The sequence below is a fragment of the Xylaria bambusicola genome (genome assembly GCF_022495145.1).
Source record: "Xylaria bambusicola strain CBS 139988 unplaced genomic scaffold F5B22scaffold_9, whole genome shotgun sequence".
Taxonomy (NCBI): domain Eukaryota; kingdom Fungi; phylum Ascomycota; class Sordariomycetes; order Xylariales; family Xylariaceae; genus Xylaria; species Xylaria bambusicola.
In genome coordinates, this window is record NW_025953562.1 from 629,586 (window position 1) to 650,539 (window position 20,954).

The 20,954-nt window shown below is 47.6% G+C and overlaps 5 protein-coding genes across 5 annotated transcripts; all 5 read left to right on the top strand.

Moving 5' to 3' along the window:
- Positions 1-281: 281 nt before the first annotated feature.
- On the top strand, positions 282-1,607 carry F5B22DRAFT_644107 (Fructosamine kinase-domain-containing protein; the record flags this gene model as incomplete). Its single annotated transcript, XM_047978381.1, has 5 exons — positions 282-372; positions 470-588; positions 635-1,205; positions 1,258-1,381; positions 1,544-1,607. The coding sequence occupies 5 exons, from the start codon at positions 282-284 to the stop codon at positions 1,605-1,607; spliced, it is 969 nt and encodes a 322-aa protein (XP_047833396.1).
- An 837-nt stretch (positions 1,608-2,444) lies between these two features.
- F5B22DRAFT_634750 (chloramphenicol resistance protein) lies at positions 2,445-4,119 on the top strand (the record flags this gene model as incomplete). Its single annotated transcript, XM_047977026.1, has 4 exons — positions 2,445-3,465; positions 3,516-3,700; positions 3,751-3,813; positions 3,868-4,119. 4 exons carry the CDS (start codon positions 2,445-2,447, stop codon positions 4,117-4,119), a joined length of 1,521 nt encoding a protein of 506 aa, XP_047833397.1.
- A 4,279-nt stretch (positions 4,120-8,398) lies between these two features.
- Positions 8,399-9,811, top strand: F5B22DRAFT_644109 (zinc-binding dehydrogenase; the record flags this gene model as incomplete). The annotated part of the gene is made up of 5 exons (XM_047978382.1): positions 8,399-8,585; positions 8,640-8,721; positions 8,756-9,294; positions 9,385-9,478; positions 9,553-9,811. 5 exons carry the CDS (start codon positions 8,399-8,401, stop codon positions 9,809-9,811), a joined length of 1,161 nt encoding a protein of 386 aa, XP_047833398.1.
- Positions 9,812-10,560: 749 nt separating this feature from the next.
- On the top strand, positions 10,561-12,118 carry F5B22DRAFT_596684 (ribosome biogenesis protein RPF2). The gene is made up of 5 exons (XM_047974258.1): positions 10,561-10,729; positions 10,783-10,866; positions 10,943-11,008; positions 11,081-11,603; positions 11,676-12,118. Exons 1-5 carry the CDS (start codon positions 10,716-10,718, stop codon positions 11,943-11,945), a joined length of 957 nt encoding a protein of 318 aa, XP_047833399.1. The 5' UTR covers positions 10,561-10,715; the 3' UTR covers positions 11,946-12,118.
- Positions 12,119-16,370: 4,252 nt separating this feature from the next.
- On the top strand, positions 16,371-20,650 carry F5B22DRAFT_571482 (uncharacterized protein). Its single transcript, XM_047973162.1, has 2 exons — positions 16,371-19,280; positions 19,329-20,650. Exons 1-2 carry the CDS (start codon positions 16,699-16,701, stop codon positions 20,386-20,388), a joined length of 3,642 nt encoding a protein of 1,213 aa, XP_047833400.1. The 5' UTR covers positions 16,371-16,698; the 3' UTR covers positions 20,389-20,650.
- The last annotated feature ends 304 nt before the right edge of the window (positions 20,651-20,954 follow it).

The following is a 20,954-nucleotide window of genomic DNA, read 5'->3' on the forward strand; positions in this document are numbered from 1 at the left end:
GACCAAAATAAGCTTAAACCCCATCAGCTGGCTTAGAGGCCTAACTGAATTAGCCCCCAGGTCATGTATCGAGCTAACAGGCTTTGTTTACGGCTGCATATGCACAAGACATGTGCTGCTGCCAACACTCTTTAAAAAAAAAAAGGAGGGGTAGCATCGTGGAGGTGTTCTCCACATACGGTGCTGGCGATAGTTGTATTTCTACACACTGGGTATGTTCAGTTGTAGCAAGCTGATAATCATTGGTATTGACATATTTCACTGTTGGCCCAACTCTCACAATGGTGTATATTCCGCCGGAGTTTACACCTGCAACTGTGCCGAAGAGTGAGGCTTACGAGGGTACGGAACTAGATGATGGGGTGAGAGCTGGTAGGCAATGTGTTAAAATTCCTGGTTATGCCCTATCTTCAAGATATCACGCTTGGGATGATTCCTTCATAAATTTCATGTCTAACCAATGGAAAAGTTCTATCTAAAGACACGGCAATTAAGTGGGTGTCTACATATAGCGCAAGCTTTTGGGCAGTAAGCAGTAAAATTGATACCATACTCTCCGATGGGACTGAGAAGTCTTATTTCCTCAAAGTGAGTGAATTTCGCGCGTGGAGAACAGTATTCTGACGTTAAATAGGTGTACACTGCTGAGAAAGCCAAAGAGATGGCCGTCGGGGAGTATGAAGGTAGTATGGCTCTTTATAAGGCCTTGCCATATAATATCCCTAAACCAATCGCAGCGGGTGTCCTAGCGAAAGACCCTAAGAAACACTTCTATCTAGCTGAGTTTCGAGACATGAAGGATGAGATGCCTGGCACAACCGAATTCGCATCAGTCGTTTTCAAGTTGCATCAAACAACGGAGTCACCCAACGGAAAGTTTGGGTTTCACATCACCACGTATGGAGGAGACTTCCCAGTTAACACAACCTGGTGTGACACTTGGGAAGAGTTTTTCACTAGGCTAATGAGGGATACAATGGAGAAAGAACGACTTATCCAAGGCCCAAACAATGAGTTGGACAAGCTCAGTCCTTTGATTCTAAAGCGCGTCATCCCTAGATTACTTCGGCCGTTGGAGTCGAATGGGGATAAGATCAAACCTGTGCTTATACACGGTGATTTATGGCATGGCAACGTGGCCGTCGACGCCGAAACCGATAAGCCAGTCTTATATGATCCATGTGCTCTCTATGGACACAACGAATGTGAGTAGACCGTACACCGTGAATCCGGAGATTCTTTATCTGATAGCATCAGACGAGTTCGCCCCTTGGCGGGCTGCTCGGTATCACACTTCGCACCACCACGTACTGGAATACCTCAGAATTTTGAACGTAGATGAATCAGAAGAACAGGATGATCGCAACGCCTTGTACGCCATGTAAGTTGCAATTCCCTCTGTGGAAATTGAATGAAATATAACACAGAATTATAGGCGAAACGACCTGATGGTCTCGACTTCATGGGTTGAAAATAAACAGACAAGACAGTTGTATGTCTCGAAACCTAACAAAGTGGGACGCTGCTGACCTTCTTATTCAAGGGCAATTGAGGAGATGAAGCGTTTGGTCGAGAAATACTGCGATAACGAGACGATGAGCGTGTAGCGAGATAGAACTCGAAATTTTGGGATTTTGCGTGCTTCCAATAGGTGGCTATGTGCGTATTGGTGTAGTTGCAAGGGGTGGCCGGTGGCCATATCCCAGCACATGAAGTCAAATCGATCCTTGGGGATATTACTGGCCCGTTAATATCTCAATTTCGCTGTACCAAGAATACATTTGTCAGGTGCACTATCTCTTTCGCTTCACGGCCCAGATGTCTCACATATCATCAGCAAGTCAAAAAGGCCGCCGTTGCAAGACTTTGATATGATCTTTCGAATATAGGTACCCCTCATCCGTCACTGTGAAGAAAGCCAACTCATGCATGCCCATTACCCTTATTGGCTAAGTTTTCGCAAATCACAGTTCTACTTAAATAAATACTGCATGCTAGTACCAACTGCAGCTGCATATGATCATTAAAGTACCTCAGACTCATCTTTACCCCCTGACACATCGCATGCTCACTAAGCTTACTTGAAGGGAGCAGACAAGGAAATTCCTATTCATGTCGAGCAAAACGTCACGATATAGCTCGGTATTCTGAACTCACGAAGTTTTTCATGTTATACGAAATCCGCAGATGTACTCAGACATATACTAAGTACGCATTTGATACACTTGTGCAGTATTTACCCCAGTCTCTCGCTGGAATACCCGTGCTATCGACTTATATTCCACTAAGAATTCACTAAGAATTCCCTAAGAAGAAAACTGATCTATCGCCCTGATAGCCTCCCATGCTGTCTGAAGCTCCTATTACTCGCATGTATGACTATTCGTCGAGACACAGGCCCCAGAACTGCTGAAATACTCTAGAGGCAGCCCTCAAACTTCATGATGGTAACTTTAGGGCCAGACGAAAAGCCCAGAGCTCGCTCTTCGCGTGACAACCCTGCACCCATCGACCCCAACTTAGTTGAAGGGGCTGATCAAGAAGACCGATACTCTCTTTTCAACCCGGGAGAAAAGAAGCTCATTACGGCAATCATCGGTTTGTCTATGATATTCTCCCCGTTGACTGCCAACATATACTTCCCCGGTCTGGTTTTGATACAAGAAGATCTCAATATCACGCCAGAGCTCGTCGATCTGACGATTACGTCGTACTTGATAGTCCAGGGAATCTCGCCGGTGTTGTTCGGCGATGCCGCGGATCTCTTTGGTCGACGTCCTGTGTTCATCGTTATGTTCTCGGTGTATGTAGTAGCGAACATCGCTCTGGCGCTTCAAAACAGCTTTGTGGCGTTGCTCGTCCTGAGAATGGTACAGAGTTTAGGTTGCTCTGCCACGATCGCCATAGCGTATGGAGTGATAGCAGATGTATCTACTCCAGCAGAGCGAGGCTCTATGCAAGGTGTTGCAATCACGGCTGCCAATGTTGGCCCTGTCCTGGCTCCCGTTATAGGCGGGGCTTTGGTTAGCCAGGCTGGGTGGCACTGGGTGTTCTGGTTTCTCCTTATCGCTGGAGGCGTGGTATTGATCATGATTGTGATGTTTCTGCCCGAGACAGCGAGAAACATTGTTGGCAATGGGAAGGTATTGCCAGCAAAATGGGGACAGCCTCTCGTGTCTATCATATTCGGTATCAGAATGCCGAAGGCGAGCCAGACCTTTGCAGCTGAACCACCACAAAAACGGCCAGCTCGCATGCTTAACCCGCTACGTTCGTTTCGTATCTTGTTTTATAAAGATTCGTTCATAGTTCTCCTTCTCAGTGGTATCTTCTATCTCATATACTACTGTGTTCAAGCGTCTATCACCAACAAATTGAAGGAGATTTACGGCTTTGACGAGTCTGTTATTGGCGCTTGTTATCTGGCGATTGGAGTAGGGGTGATAATAGGTGGCTTCGTCAATGGTAGGTTTTTCGGTATCTTGGCAGTCGTTGCTCTAATTAACCTTTAACAGGAAAGGTAATGAATTACAATTACAAGCGCCAGGCTCGAAGTATTGGTCATCAAGTTGATAAAGTGAAAGGCGACAACTTGCAAGACTTTCCGATCGAGAAGGCGAGAACAAGGTCAATGGTATTCCTAAATGTAGCGCATCTAGCTACACTTGCGGCTTATGGCTGGCTTCTTCAGAAACGAGTGGTGAGTGCTTGCAGTTATTTGCAATGTCGTGTGCTTACTAGGTACTCAAGCATGTTAGCGGACCTCTCATTCTACAATTTGTATTAGGTGGCCTTGAAACATGCATTGTTCAGGTAAATCGAACTCTTTTAGCTATTGAATCGACAGCATGCTGAACTGTTGCAAAGACTTTCAACACCCTCCTGGTAGACATATTCCCCGAGACTCCGAGCACGGCGGCGGCAGCAGGGAACATCGTGCGATGCGGGTTAGCAGCTGCGGGCATCGCGGGACTAAAGCCACTGATGAGCTACATAGGAAATGGCTGGTACTTCACTATGCTTTCGATTGTTGGGTTTGCAGTCGGCTCAGTTGCAACCTACATTCTACGGAGATTTGGGATGAGCTGGAGACTCCAGCGATTTGAAGCTGAGAGGTGAATGCCGTACACAAGGAATGGATCGGATATCAAAATTTATACTGCATGGTACACGCGGGGTACGACCGGACGTGGAGACCACCCACGGGTATGGACGTATCGGAGGAAAGAAATAAGTCTGTTACAATGGGGCAAAGAGCGTAGAAAATGATAATCACGGTGAAGCCGCATGGATATAGAACGGCGGCGTGTCAGGGGGTATATTCACAAACCTACAGTAGGAGTGGCTATATTGGATTGGTGAATGTATTCTGAAGTTGGCCCCCATATATTCTAGAAGATTAGGGATTAGTTGGCTACTCTGTTGAGACTTATACTATACTGTTTATTACCTGACTGTGACCAGCCTTCTATTCGCTCCGGGACAACCCCCTCTGACACGGCGCAACCGGGGCGCTAGTTGTTTTCTGCCATGCCCAAATGATAGCCTATGGCCTGTTTCAACATTCTCTTGTCGCACTTCCGCCGACACATATTACTTCGCCGGTGCATTTCCAGCCTTTCTGATTTCTGACATACCCGCACAAGTACACATTCGCTGTGTTACATGTGTTACATAGCAGAGGTCTATCCAACGTCACTGAAAGCTGATCTATGAATATGCCCTCAGTCGAATTCAGCAAGTTGCCACCTTATATCTGCTTGAAGGAGTTATATTAGCAGTGTAAAAGCTACGCTCGGTTAATGATATCTAGTACTTTTCGCAGAGTCCGTGCCCAGTCTTACTGTTTGGATCAATGCCACCGCTATGCAATAGCACTCGTGGATGGCAGCGAGTCAAAGTCCGTATTACAGCGGTCAGATTAGCATAGGCCAGTATCTGGAGGTTTATTCCCGACTTGCGTTTATTCTGCTTTGGTAACATAATAGTAGTGTGCTACCAGAAGAATTACAGCAAGATATATGGTTGATGCTGAGCAATGCAATTAGGTAATGTGAACAAAAGTGTCATGAGTGGGTAGAGTCAATAGAAGGCTAGTCACAGTCAAGTAGTATTATAGGGCACAATATCGTAGTAAATCCATTCCGAATCTTTCAGAATACCTAGGGGTAACTCCTGTTTATGTAGAGTAGTCTAATATTGCCACCCTAAGTATAACAAGGGCAGTTGAACTGGGCTTGGAACTGAGGATTCTGATTACAATGATCAACTAGGGCTGCATTAGTCCTTGACCAACCAACTCCTTCTCGGCTGTTGGTGGCTTGAGGAGACTCTATATACAAATGATCTGCCAGCCCAGACCGCCTGGGTCTCTAGGGTCTGTTTCAAGAAGCGAAGTCTGTATAACCTCACTTTCCAATATTGCCCAATATTGCCTGCATGTCTTGGAAGGTCATGAACAGCCTGCAATGGTCCTTCGTACGGCCGAAGTGCAAGGCGAACTGCATTCTTCAGCCGGTACAGAGGTTACACGTGTAACACTAAGGGTATATTGTAACTATACCCCCTGATAAAGGGGTATAGCAAGAGGTTAGTCTGTATTGGTCCTGAACTTTCAGGGTCCCAACAATCGTCATATAACCTTGATTCTACCTACATAAACGATGAAAAGCTTCAAAAAGTCTCCTGTTCTTAATCCTTTAATGGAAATAATTGCATCATCCTCGACAGCCTAGAAGTATAGATGTTGATCTATCTCTAGGTGCGAGCTTGACTTGAAATTGCGGTGCTGATGTTATCGCCTCCAGTAGGATTCTGAACATCGTGTTCGATTGATGCAAGTTATTCCCACATGGAAAGGCGTGGCCTTGACCAGATGGTGACTAGATTATCAGCTAGAAAGGCATTTCCACTGATTTATATTATCAAGGGGTAGACCGAGCGCCGCAGCGAAATTTCAGGCTTGTTTTTATATGGCCCATTAACGTACTGAATTATAATAGCCACGTTTATCAGTAGAAGCCAAATCGTCAAAATTTGGCACGGCGCCACGCAAGACTTGCAGATGGAGAAATGACACCTCTGGGCTAAGATAACAGGTATAGTCTACAACTCCAAGAAAATAACGTACATTCCCATGAATATTAGGTCCACAGAATGCTGTGATGATGAATCACGAGACAGCCGTAAAGCGGAATATCGCCATCGAGAACCAGTGAGTTAATCACCAAAATCATGCAGAAGCACTGCGCGGCCCACCGCCGACATGATGCCGCCATGGTATAGTATCAGCTACGATAGACTGGATACGTGGTATATCATAGAGCGGCGGAGCTTTCGCTTATTAACGCTGATTAAAATTTAGGGATCAACAACTTCGTCTTTCTCGTGACATGTCATGTGTCGCTTACACAGCCATGCATTCTTAACGCAACCACCTGGTTTCATATGATAGGCCAGCAAGTTTTGCAAAACGTCCGGAGTGCTCTATATTTCCGTCGGGGAAGCGAGTACGGCTTCCCCTATCTTGGTAATAGAGACAAAGCCTCGCCGGATCATGATCACCCCGGCAATTCTGTAGGCTAAAGGTGCCACCTCGTAGGAGATTTGGAGCACAACAAGCGTGCTATGTACTCAACGCATGGCTCGACAGACTTGATCTACGATGACTGGAGAGATGGTGATTGTGACTCAGCCCGTCGCAGGAGCGTTCGCGATCTGTTGCACAATAGCTGGTTTTGTCGGTCCTCGGAGTTCCGGAGAGGCATCACCTTTTCTTTCCTAACCCCTTGCTCATCGTGCTGTGAAAATCTTGGCTCCTAGACCGCTCATTTCATGGCTGTGGGAAGACGGTCTATAGTCGGGGTCTGTTGACGATTTTTTGTCATGCGATAGAAAGCATCGTGTCGTGTTATTTCCGTCGAAGACGGTGCCATCCTTCTTGCAGCTCGCGATGCTCCAAACATCTTACCAAAAATCTTATACGATTAACGGCAAATGACTCATGGAGGCGGCATTCCAGCGTTGAGCGAGATACACATTGAGTTGCGTTGCCTGACGTCTCGAAGTTAAAGGAGATACCGGACATATCCTAATTAACTTGGGAACGGCGAGAATTTTATCCATCGGCGTTAATGTCTTACATAATTGAGATTTTAAGTAAATGGATTAACGCCTGCGGCGATTAGATTTAGAGAGCCAATTAGGGAATTAGCGTGGCATCCCCGCAAGACCTCATTGGCTACAGTTGCTGGTGTTGTGGGTTGCATTACGACAGTTGTTGAAGATATTCGTATCACCTAAGAAATTTTCAACGTCTAACCATCTTGCCGATGACCAAACACGGGATTCGAATGGTACATCATCAACCGATAGTCAGCCTCGGAGAGTGGGGGTTTCGTCAAGGTCTTCAACCTCGGCGCAGTCGGTCAAACTTGGAAGTACACTACTTACTAAGATTAGGCATCGGACTATCCCTGTTCTGGCAGTCGCTTTTGTCCAATATCACTATGTCAGTCGAGTGAGACCTCTGTCATGAATGACTGGCTAGCTAGCTTTCGTAGTCGTGTGTACTATGTAAAGCTTTCGGCGAATAAAGTATGATTTATGAGAACGCAGTTTACATGTTTTTTCAAGGTCAAAGCGAGGCGCACCGCTACAGAGCAGATTAGAGTTGACCTTTAGTTGTGAAAATTGTACGTTTTCAACAAGGGTATGCATCGTTGTCGGCTAGGTTTGTTTTCAAGGTAGCGGTATCCTGCGAAAACTCGGCGCGTTAAAGGATACACTGCCATTGGTTAACAGTGCATACTGACCCATCAATTTTAAAAAAGGTCTGATAGAGTCGAGAGTATCGATTCAACGGTCAAGCTGCCTTACGGGCACATGAGACCACCTCGTGGCTGGCAGGATCCTAGATAGCCTATCATTCGGCAGTTGAAGTCATATCAACCAGGGATTAAAAGTTCCCGGCAGGGTTTCCACTTATCACCCAAGACCGGTCGCAACCTAAACTGATCTACGATTCCTAGCCAAGGATTTTGTAAGCACAAATTGATCGGACTTAAAGAAAATTGGCCCTATGAGGACTCGAGTTTTGAGGATAGTAATCCCGCCTAACGCCTGAAAAGCCTCATATGCAACGTGTTGCGGAATAGTTAGACGGGAATTCATAGTGCAAGCTAGCGGGCCTAGGCAAATTATCCCCAGCAAACTAGGACTTGCATAGCGTCACGACATGGAAGGAGGGGGGTCTTTGAATCTATCTCCGCTGTCCGAATAGAGTATATAAACTAGCAGCACAACCCCTCTTTGTCGTGACCGCTTACTATCACAACCCAATCTTCTCGCTCTTGACTCTACTCAAATACATCTTTTTTACATACCACGCTCTATTACCATGGCTGATTACAAGTTTGAAGGTTGGTTGGGCCATAGCCCCGAGGCGGCGAACGGGAAGATGGAGTGGGGTTCTTTTGAGCCTAAGAAATGGACTGAAGACGACATCGATATTGAGATTTCACATTGTGGAGTCTGTGGCTCTGATGCTCATACCCTGCGGTCTGGTTGGTCTGCCACGAACTACCGTAAGTCTTCCCCTACCGTTAAGCCCCCTACACAGAGAAACTGACCGCAATTAGCTTGCTGTGTCGGACAGTACGTGTTCCTGAGTCTCTCGGTGCTCTCGGCCCAATGTCAAGACGATGACACAAACCTTGATGCGTATGATGAGATTATGATCGCTAATAACTTGTAGTGAAATTGTCGGCAAGGCGGTGCGTGTTGGCAACAACGTCAACCACGTCAAAATAGGTGACCGGGTCGGTGTTGGCGCGCAAAGCAGAACTTGTCAGGAGCCAGACTGCCCCGAATGCTCTAGTGGCAATGATACCTACTGCACGCGCGTATTCGTTAATACCTACGGCTCTGTCTATCCCAACAACGAAGGAAAGTCTTATGGCGGTTATGCAACCCACAACCGATCAAATAAACAGTTTGTGGTTCACATTCCGGAAGGACTGAGCTCGGCCGATGCGGCACCAATGTTGTGTGGCGGTGTTACAGTATACTCTCCACTGAGGCGGTTTGGATGCGGCCCGGGCAAGAAAGTGGGCATCGTTGGTGTTGGTGGACTTGGCCACTTCGGTGTTCTCTTTGCCAAGGCTATGGGTGCCGAGAAGGTCGTTGGTATCTCTAGGAAGAGCTCAAAGCGAGATGATGTTCTGAAGCTTGGTGCGGATCTGTACATTGCCACAGACGAGGATGAGAATTGGGCCAAAGAACACAGACGAAGCTGTAAGCCATCCCCAGTTTGCCGATAGGCATAAGCACGAACATGCTTGATCGGATATCTTTCAAATTGTCAGTCACTAACTCAAGATATAGTGGACCTGATCATCTGCACTGCTAGCAGTTCGAACATGCCGTTAGACAAGTACTTGGGCATTCTGAAGAGAGGAGGGGACTTTGTCCAAGTAGGGTGAGTGCGAGCGCCCACCTGCGCTGATGAGATCTCATGAAATGTAGTGTTGAGCTAGGCTAATGTTATGTCAGTGCGGCCGATGGCGGCGATTTCCCCAAGATCGACGTATTCACGCTCCTCTGCAATGGTATCAAGATATCTGGTAGCTCTACCGGTGCTCCGTGGGAGATCAAGGAAATGTTGCAGCTCGCTGCGGACAAGAACATCAAACCTTGGATCGAGGAACGGCCCATGAAAGAGGCCAACCAGACGGTCATTGACTTGGAAGAAGGCAAGCCGCGGTATAGATATGTCTTGGTGAACGAGAAGCCTGGTCAAAACAAGTTGTAATAGCTGTGGCCACTATCTTTGAAAATACTATATGTAGAGGAGGAGCTCAATAGAATTTAGGATTGGCAACTCAACTGATTGATATAGATCCTAGATAATGACAGAGTTCTAAGCATCATGACCTAGAAAACCCGATTTGTCTATGAAGCAAAATCTGCAATCAGTCCAATGGTTACTACGGGGCCGAAGTACTGATACCTACGTTCAGAGTTAGGAATTCAAAAGTAAAAGCAATGGGACGAAAGAATTGATAATAATAACCTACAAATTTGAATAAATGTCTAGTTCCCGTTGTTTGCTGATGAGCTAGAGCGGTGTTGTTGGAACTTAGTACTTAGTACCCATTGCTTTCAGAACCTTGTATGATAACAAGTAGATTCCTATATTTCATGGTTATTTCATTTTCACCAGTTGTGTCTCATCATATGGTTGAAACGTCGTGAATGAACTGAACTTATAGAAACAGAAGGGAAGATTTACTGACGTTGGATGTAATTACAATGATGTAGATTTGTGTAGAGAAAAACCTTGATGGCTGACGCTGGCACTAACAGGTGAGTAACTGTACACAGGTACCTACTGGTGGTAACTTAGAGCAGCCAGTTAGGCACGCCAAGCTTCTACAGTAACAAACAACCAATCATGATGCTGAAAAGAATAGCTAGCTTTGACCGCTTACCTATCCTGACCAGATACCCAAGTACTTCATGCACTGTTGTGTGGAGTCGCTGTAAGACTTCTGCCGGCAGAAATCCTCCCCGCCTTAAATATTTCAGCAAGTCTCGACCCTGCAGCTCCATGCAGGCGCGCAATTGATGCGACAGGACTGTTGAACGATCACGACGCTCTTCACGATATAAGAAACGGAGTCGCCCGATACGTCTAGTCAAGGTTAACTGCCACAATGCTTCGAGAAATGTATGAATATCTTCTATCTACCTTTTGTTGTCCCTTGCTAACCAGCTTCGCAGAAAACCTAAGAACGCCAGGAGTAAGAGAGCTCTTGAGAAGAAGGCGCCAAAGATAATTGAGAACCCGAAGTCGACCCTTTTTCTGTATGTCATTAACACTGGAAATCTCGAGTTTTCACATTAAAACCAAGTATAATCATGTCTAATCGGGTCTATCTAGTCGTGGTACAACATGCAGCCAAATCGTTCAGGATGCTCTTGCCGATCTTCATTCCTTGAGACAGCCGTAAGTGATCCTGGGATCTGTCAATCGCTTGAAATGATCGAACCCAGTCTCGACTAACGTTGACTTATTCAGATTGGCAAAGAAGTTTAGCAAGAAAAACGACATTCACCCATTCGAGGACCCGTCATCTCTAATCTTCTTCTCCGAAAAGAATGACACGAGTTTGCTGGTATTTGGTTCCAGTTCCAAGAAGCGCCCAAACACCCTCACTTTCGCTCGAACATTCGCAACAAACCAGATCCTCGACATGATCGAGCTTCACATAATACCCGAGACCTTCAGAACACTATCGCAATTCAAGTCGCGCAAGTTTGCCGTTGGGCTGAGACCGATGATGCTGTTCTCCGGGACGGCGTGGGATAGCCCCGTCGCCAACGAGTATACAATCTTGAAAAGCATCTTGATAGATATGTTCAAGGGCGATGCCAGTAGCGATAAGATTGATGTTGAGGGCCTGCAATACATGATATCGGTAGCGGCTGATGAGCCGGTTGGTGACGACGTCAAACCAACTGTTCACCTACGACTGTACCTTCTCGACACGAAACGAAGCGGTCAGAGACTACCACGTATCGAGTTAGAGGAGATGGGCCCGGTAAGTCACTTGTTTTCGTAGTGCACCGCTTACATCTCTTATTCAAAACGTTTGCTAACGTTGGGATCCCAGAGGATGGATTTCCGAATAGGTCGCAGCCAGCAGCCAGACGAGGCGGTCCTGAAGGAGGCCATGAAGAAGCCAAGAGCCGGTGAGGAGAAAACCAAAAAGAATATCTCGACAGATATAATGGGTGATAAGCTTGGTAGAATCCATCTCGGTAAACAGGACTTGGGCGACCTGCAGACAAGAAAGATGAAGGGTCTGAAACGCGACCGTAATGCTGAGGGTGATACCGCCGTGGACGTTGACGACGACGCTCAGAAGAGACGAAAGAAATAAATTGATTATAGCAAATAGCTATATTACAGGCGCGATCAGGCTATATGATATCAAGGACACTTAATTTGTATCCTCAGCTGGGACTATCGTGTACACTAGCGCTTTATCTTATGAAGGTGCTTATCTTCCCAGCATACCAGAATATAACGCCAAGCTATGATATTATTTATAAAGCTTCTATTCGTTCGGCCGTCTTCGGGTTGCTGTCTCACGGAAACCATCACTTGCTTCGATAGAGCTAGCCAACTACGTTGTGGGCGCTTGCATCCTCTAAGCTGGCGGAATTTATAATTATAGTAGCCTCGAAATAAGCCTCTGGTGCTCTATTCCGAGCAGTCACCGCCAGCTGCATATGCCATGTTGGAGACCTAGGTTCTAAGTAAGAGAGTCCCTAGGTTTGGGCGAGGCGGATAAACACTAACAGGTTTGCGAAATCAAGCATAGGTCATTGCTTATGGAATTGGTAGCTCTGTATCTCGGTCAATGTTTATGTGAAATATACTTAGATTTAGAAGTGCATGTGTGTTATATGCTCTAAGTCATTTCTTATATTCTATCGTCGGTGTTCTTCGGGCTCTGCTTGCCTTATGACTCTTCGCTGTGGTTGTCGACAGTAGCGAGAGTGGACTGACCCAGAAGAGGTGACAGATCTTACCGTTGTGATGATTTCTTGTTAATCTCACTCACACTGATTACGTATACTTGACATTTTAAGACTCAATGCTCAAAGATCTTAATTGAGTCAATCATGACTGAGCCTTAGAACAGCCAGCCTCATGGTCTACGATGTCCCGTGTGAGCATGTCGATACTCTTACCGTATCTTAAATGACGGCTGTTTCGGCTCTTGTCTAGTTACATCCTTGGGAAGGGGGTTAACAGCGGGTAAAGCACTCTAGTTGTTCCGCAAAAAGCCCTCATTATCTGATTAACTACGAAGTAAGGATCTACTTTATATAGAGCGCTTCCTTTGCCCTTGTCGTGTAACATGTCTCGACCGGGGCAACTACATACCTGTATAACAAGATAGCGAATGAGTGGTTGGTTTCGGCCGGTTCGGAGTCGGAGCTTGGATGGAATTCGGGGTACCCAGATGTCCGCCACCTCTGTCACAATAACGTTGAAGCATCAAAATGTTAAAATTATGCATATGCTGCAGTATCCAAGCGAGAGAGCGGGGCGTCTCTGATAGGATCTTGTTGCCATGTCCTTGGCCACGTAAGTCTACTTTGGACCTTTGTAAGTGAAGATGTAGGCCTAGAATACCGTGGCGAATTCGCCGACGATATCGCACCATATTCCTGCACAAAAATTTGGCACAATCGTCGCAGTGTTACTACTTTGCTTCGAAGGCCGGGTGTTTCGACCATGCCCGATCTTATATCTGCATGCGGAGGTACTGCCCATGCAATGCGGCAGATTCCAATGTCGGGCTGCATGTCGACGGGCTCTCCTGAGTGGTGCAGCCATCCGATATCCCGCAAGTTCATTTCGTTACACCACTTTTTCAGCTCCCATCATGGCCCCGTCTCTCTGTTGGCTGCAGTGCCGCCGCACTACGTACTCCACCCACCACCACCCACCATGTAAGTACGCTCCGGCCAGCTGTAGGAATTGCTGAAAACGGCCGCCTCGGGGGACCCGATAGAAGACGTCTACGACTGAGGATCGGCTTGGATAATCCGGGTTTGATATTGATTTTCGTCTGATTGATGTTGAGAAAGGAGTGCTGCATCTGGCTGTACAGCTAGCTACATTTCCTTGGACGACAGATGACAAGTCCCTGCGGCCAGCTCTCCTACTTACCTATGTAAGTACGTAGAACGGGTCACGCCCAGGCGTTCAGGAATTGCACCCTTTCCCTTTCTAGGCAATGCAAATGTTGTTTCTTCATTAGATTCCCATGGCGTTTCCTGATGTGTCGGTGTGGAGCATTATGTAAGTAAGTAGCGAGTAGTAGTTCGTGATGGATGACGGATGACGTTTGTCCGCATTGGGCTATCGCCGCATCTGGTGTTTCATCGGTCAACGAAGTACCTACTTTAGTCTGTGACGACGCCTCGCGCTGTTGTGTCGAGTTGTGCGTACTTCGTACAGCTGGTGTACAGAGTCGAAACCAGCATGTAAATTAAATCCATCGCCTGTTTACTATTAGTAGCAGCCAAGGCGGTAACAACTCTGGCACGTCAACCTGGGCCGTGCATGTCCGGCCTCTGACTCGTCACTCTTGCATCGATTCCGCCATCGTCTGGGAAAGGTGCAGAGGCGGTGTCACTGATGTGCTGTCGTAACGAGAAGAGATCGCCAACTCGGACGGCCGTTCTTCTGCGTCCAGTAAGGTCCAATGTCCAGTGGACTTGGCACGTTTGGGCGTTCAGCTACGGCGTTAGCCGCGCAAGCTGTGCGATCCCGCAGACCCTGGTTTTCGATCTGGGGATGCATACAGCAACGCGTAGGTATTAGTTTGGGAGACATAGGTACTGAGCGTAGCTTTGTGAGAAAGAAGGAGGGGAGAGCTGTGAGATTCTCAACTACTTCTTCATTCGATATTAATAAGCGCCTCTTCTGTTTGGAATTGATGCACGGCCCGGGAGAACGCTTGGTCTTCTAATTAATATCTTTAACTAGGCGAGCGCTATGTGGTTACAGCACAAATGGCGCCTTGGCTGTCAAGTGTTGATTAAGGAAGCCAACGTACTATTGGCCGCTATTGAACCTTGGAGATGCCGACCAATGCCTTCACACGCGTATTGTACTATTTACTATTTGTAGTACAATTCAAGAGATGCTACATTTCAGGATCGATAACCAACGTGATGGATCCTGGCGTTCTGATGCCGCAAGCCAGGTTTGCTGTCCCCAGACTCAATAATCAATAATCCACGCCGTGCATGGCTACACTGCTTTTCTCTGATACCAGGTTAGTTCCCTAGGCAGCTATTGTACTACGGCATGCTCTGGACGTGCTTGACTGAGATTTCACCTTTCGATCTAGTCAAGGTTACTGGTCTAACGCCGATCGTCGTCGCTCGCTGTCGACTTACTTTTCTGGGCACCATGGGAATGCATTGTTTGGTTGTCCGGGGCTTCCTTACATCTTGTATTTTCCACAACTCTGTGCTGGCTGATCAAATTCTGTTATCATGTTGTACGAGAACAGAGAAGAATACCGAATTTGTCGGCATCAAATAACAATAAAAAACTTGCGGGTTGGGCTACTCTCGTGGGATACGGAAGTCAAACCAGGTTGGGTGCTGCCATCACGAGCCAGATGTGAGTTCATTAAACAAATTTCTAATGACATACCATGTCTACATCTGTCTTGTGCAGGACAGCCTGCCTTTTTGTTTACACACCACACACGCACATACATACATACATACTCAGTACAGACGTGCAATATCTTTTCGACTCAGATGTGTTACTCTAACTTGGTGGGGTATCGTGTGATATTATCAAACTATGTACCAAGCATGCGAGGAAGTATTCAGTGCCAACGCGTCACGACAGAAACACTGATTGGCACCAAATCAACAGAGAGAGAACAAGAACCGAACTGAAACATATCTATCTCTGTTCTTATAGTATAAGAATCTCTGTACCGGCAGGTTATGAAATCCAACAATGCGTGGTGCCTAGACACTGGTACCTACAATGTAACTGTAATATACCGGCACCATCGGCGCCTACCCAGAGCAGTCTAGCCTCACGCAAAGTTGGAGCGGTGGGCAGGGTCCAGGCAGAAGACAAATGCTGCAATAATTTATTAACAAATTTATTAACAAATTTATCGTGCCCCTCCTACCCATACAAGTAAAACAATACCCAGACCTGAAGACCAGAAATCCAGGAGCCCAGACGTGCGAAGAAAAGGTAAAAAAGATCCGTTGCTCCTTTTTCTCCGGTCCACAGACCTTCTGGCTCCCCTCTTGTCGCTCGCCTCCTCCCAATCCTCCTCGAGTGTTGGTTTTCGAAATTCCCGGGGACGAAGAAGAATAAGAAGAAGGGAGGCAGTTCAAAAAAAAAAAAAAAAAGGATAACTATCAGCAAACAGCACAACCCAACGAACGACATAACGCAGGATCCACGACCATACATACCTACTATACACTCGCGGGACCAACTCAATCCCTCGAGAGGAAGACTACTGCAGCATCTAACTTTGCCCAAGCAGCTGATTGAACTATATTGTATCTTGCCGTGGCATTCTTTCCGCTATTCGTATAGTTCTCAGTCTCGGCCTGTACTGGCATCCGGCCATTTGCTGGGTTCCACCTTGAAACACTGCCAACCACTTCCAACCACGAACGTTACCTGGATTGCTTACTGCGATACAAACTCAATAAAGGCCCTTGCCTACCGGTTGGGTGCCTTTCTGTACCGAGTAACAGGTCGGCAGGTAGCTACATAGTAGACCTACAGACCTTCAAATATACATGTGTAGGTAGGCTACGAACACGACAATAGGTCCCTCCCTACCGCCTAGCGCCCCGTGTTCGACCGCTAGCGGCGTCCCTGAATCGGCTGTGCCCAATGACTGGCTACTAGGTAAAGCTGGGTGCCCGACACAGGTAGGTGTGCGCATCCTGTAGGCACCGTGTCCCCTGTCCGACCCCTGTATCCCACCCGCTACAGTGCACTAGTCCAAGGCACTCGCACGCCTAATCGCCTACCGCCTACCACACCTACCGCCCCCCCCCCCCGCCGCCCTGTACTCCCTGTCTGTATTAAGCTCACCCCTGGCTGGCTATGAGATGATGATGGGCCCGAGCCTGGCTTCGACGGTTTCATCCACCGTCGAGTCGACACAGTCGCTCCCCTCGTCATCTCTGCCACCCTCGTCCCCAGGCGAGTCCTCTACGGCACGAACAGGACTGTCGTTGACCTCTGCTCTCTCACGTGGCAAAAAGAACAAGAGCTTGCCTGATCTCCCTGTCTACGCCGTGCCATCCATTAATTTCGATGTCGACGGCAATCTCGATCTCGATTTATCTTTCGACACCGCTGTAATCTCTGCCCCCGACCCTACGCCCAGCCCTACCAATGAGAATCCTGCAGGCAGTTCCATTCGATATTCATCTGGCGGCTCGAGGCCCCGGACTGAAATTATGGGCAGGAGGAAATCCATGGTGTTGAGTCGCCCGCAGTCCTGGATTCCCTCTTCCAGATCTACTCCCGACCTGGGTTGCCTGCCTCAGCCAGCCGTCGAAGGGATGGTTGTCGACCGAGCAAAGGATAAACCAACCGTTTCAATCCCACCTACACAGGATGGATCGAGAACCGTCTCTGACTCTTTCGCCTCATTTGCCAAGCGTTCTTGGATCTCGGCTTCACGATCACCCTCACCGAATAAGCGACAAGAGGCTACCGGGCCCCCTGAGGAGCGGTTTGGCCGTGAACGCGCCCCGAGTAACAGCTCCGTTATGAAGCTCCGAAAAGGCTCGCGCAACCGTTCAGATTCTTCTTCAAGTGAAAGTACCAGTGCCCGGTCGAACGAATCCATGAGCAAGATTGGCAATTACTTGAACAAGATAAAGCCTCGGCCTCACACAATTCGCACAAAGACTAGGCTGCCAAATGAGCTCGGCAGCTCAGCATCGTCGACGACAAGTCTAGCGCCACCATCAACTGAGACGCGTAAGTCGCATGCTTCCGAAACGAGCAATAGTACATACCCTGACGACGCAACCACTGCTGCAAATCCATCAACTGCCCGAGATCCATTATGGACCGCTTTCAAGCATCTTGAAGTTGATTTTCAGCGATTTCAATCTAAGCCTACAGCATTGAAGATGAGTTTGATACGAGCCTCTCTGGTGCCGTTTCTTCAAAAATATGCCACAGATCCGTCCCATTTGAACTTGCACCATGAGGATCTAGAACGTAGAGCTATCATACTCAATAGTTGGTGGACGGGTCTGCTTGAGATGCTCCACGTAAGGTTTCATCCACCCGTTCCTGGAGTTGACCGACCGATCTTGCTCGATGCGGTGAGCCACATCATGATGCGCCCAGAGTGGCGACAGAGCACTCCTACGTTTCGTCCACTAGCTGAGAGAAATCCTCAAGAGCGTACGCGGGGGAAATCTCAACTAGGCTTTAAACAACCTAATGATTCCACAGGCTCACTTCATTCCGCGGACTCTGCATATCTCGCTGAATCGACTGGACACAATGTTAGGAACATGTTTACCGCCAATCTGGTGTCGCAGATAGCTCTTGTCGTGGAGAAGATGTCTCTTAGGCACGCCCCTATCAGTCTAATCAACTTCGCTGGCAAAGCTTGTGCTTATGCCTTCTTCTTCGCACCTGGAGTGGCGGATGTTCTTGTTCGATTGTGGTGTTTAACACCGAAACTATTACGCCGCATTACAGACGAACTGAAGCTTCCTCGAAGAAGCAGGGGTGAAAGCGATGATATTGTGGCCTTATTCCCTCACTGCATGGAGAAGCTAGGCTGGACTTCCGTTGTCTCGCTCTCCGAAGCTCTTCGGAAGCCTGCGCAGCCACCTTTAGCATCAACCAAGATTCCATGGACTGGACCCTGGATAGGGCGGTGGAATGGCCGCGATAGCGATCTGTTCTTCATTTTCTGCAAATACTATTTCATCCTCGCAGATGACTTCACACCCCCGGGTTTGCCCCTTATCGAGAAAGCTCGTGCTCCAGGATTTGTTCTTGTTAACGCTCAACTACTTTCAGTTCTTGACTCAACTATACATCGCCAAGCGGCTATAGAAACTCCACTGCCGGATGCCTTCAATGGAGCCGATGCGTCTCTCATGCCGCTGCAGGTGGCACCAAGTAACAGCAACATTCTAAAGGGAATGAGTGAGAATAGGCTTGTTGTTCTATTGAAAAATCTGTTGTCAGATGCCTCCGTATCATCTGACAATGTCCGTTGTACCTTTGCTGCGTCGTTTTTGGGTGTGATGAAAGCAGCTGTCAAGCAAACTTCCCAGTTTAATCACGCAGCATGTTTCACGATCTGCGATTTTCTTGAGGAGTCTTTAGTTATTTACAACGATTTTGTGGTCGGGTCTTGTCCCCATAATGTTGACGTTGATTGGCCGTTCTGGGTTGAAGTCTGCAAGAAGATTCTTGAGTCCAATAACTCTATGTCTGAAATCCGGGTTCTTTCGTTTATTTTCTCAATATGGGAAACTATTGCGAGTGACCAGAGTCGCAAAGAGCGCGTCTGTCTAGACTGGCTCCTTGCTGAGGAAACCTTCGATAAGCTATTCAATAACTGGTGCCCTATGGTTCGCGCTTATTATATGAGACTATTATGTTGGAGAATCTGCAGAGATGCTGGGAATGCCAACGACTCTGACGCGTAAGCCATTTTGCAGGGAGGCTGTATATGGATGCTAACAGTATGCAGGCGAATATTCCTACTCGTATTTACTCGATTAAAGACAGTTTGGAGCCATTATCTCTGGCTTAAGCAAGATAGCGAACAAAAAGCCAAGCTTCCGCCATCAACGGCGCCTTCATTTCCTACACCAGGCAAACGATTTATGATTATAAGGACGGAAATTCCTACCATACAGTCCGGGTTTATCGCAGGATTTGACTCGTTGCCCACCTCACCGAGACAAGACACGTCGGGTGCTCCTCCAACAGACTTTGACTCTATGAACACATCGAATCTCAACCCAGAGCATACTGGCACTGCAAATACAAAGAAGACATGGTCTATCTTCGGCAAAATATTCTCACCCTCCACCAATGTAGGTGACAATGACGATCTAGAGACTCTACGGCGGGAGACAGCAGCAGCAAGAACAAGCGTCGCGCATCCACCTCGGATATCAACCCGTGTTGCCAGTCCAACTAACTCGGATGCTGACAGCATTGGATCTTCGCCTACTTTTGAAGCAACCCAGTATCTCTTCAAGTTTATATTGTCATGGAATAACGCTGGTACAATGCCTCCTCCCAACCGCATACTAACTCGACCGCGACTCCCAAATCCGGCACAGTCTTGGGTGATCATGAAGGGACAAGGGAGCAGCCCACCGCCAATTGCAGGGCGACCAGCACCAACTCGCGCAGTTTCTGGGAGTGCCCTTCCAGGACTCGTCGACTCGGCTAAGAATGCCGATATTTCGGAAGTCCATGCCTCACCAAGTTCTTCCCCTACACCATTGGACGGGCGGGATAGCATTGGGCAGTTCAGTTTTACTGACCTCCACGAGGATGATATGCCATTGCGTGCTGCAGCTGGGCTTAGTAAAGAGAATCTGGTCAACCCCGTGAAGCCAACCGGTACATTTGCCAGAAGCGTCAAATATGCTGGACGGGCCTTGGCCGAATGGAGTCTAGTTGTTGCTGAGTGCAATAGCTTCGTTGAGCGAAGACGGGAGGAGGGCGTCCTAGGTCTCCAAGACGTCGAAGTACCAGCGCTTAGTGTAGAGGGTTTTCGAAAGATAAGTGGATGAATTGACTATGTCGCGCACCATTCATCCTTGGTATCGCATCCAACAAACACCCACGGCCCACGGCGAGGTCGAAACAACGGCTGTAATGACGGTCTCTAAAGGCAAAATCCCAGAGAGCTGGTTGTCTCGGTATGCCTCACATCTCTGTCATGCGTAACCGTCTAGGTCTACCGATCACGCATCTACCTAGATTCGGGCTTCCCGAGGTTTCAGGCTGTTTCAATCCAACTTTGCATTCACGACGTTTGCGGCGTCCAGTGTATTCACCTTAAGCATACAAAATCATATTGGGTACTATATCACTGGGCGATGCTCAGAGCGATCTTCTATCCACACCAAGTATATAGACACGAAACTGCGAGAGCAGTGGTATTGAAAAGGGAGCGACCCCTACTAGGCATTATTTTCTCAAGCTAGGCTGTTGGCCCAGCAAGGCAATGATCTTTTGAAACTTGAGTTTCAATTTCGCAGAAAGCCGGATCTTTTTAGCAAGCTCGTACCGCTGTTGTATAGAGGGAAATGAAATGTGTTTTAGGTACTATACCCAGCGTCATGTAGCTGCAGTG

Excerpts from the sequence above, each read along its gene's own strand:
- F5B22DRAFT_596684 (XM_047974258.1), top strand. Across the intron at positions 10,867-10,942 it reads CCGAAGTCGACCCTTTTTCT|TCGTGGTACAACATGCAGCC; the intron begins GTATGTCATTAA and ends GGGTCTATCTAG. Across the intron at positions 11,009-11,080 it reads CTTCATTCCTTGAGACAGCC|ATTGGCAAAGAAGTTTAGCA; the intron begins GTAAGTGATCCT and ends TGACTTATTCAG.
- F5B22DRAFT_571482 (XM_047973162.1), top strand. The coding sequence starts at position 16,699 with ATGATGATGGGCCCGAGCCTGGCTTCGACGGTTTCATCCACCGTCGAG. Across the intron at positions 19,281-19,328 it reads AATGCCAACGACTCTGACGC|GCGAATATTCCTACTCGTAT; the intron begins GTAAGCCATTTT and ends AACAGTATGCAG.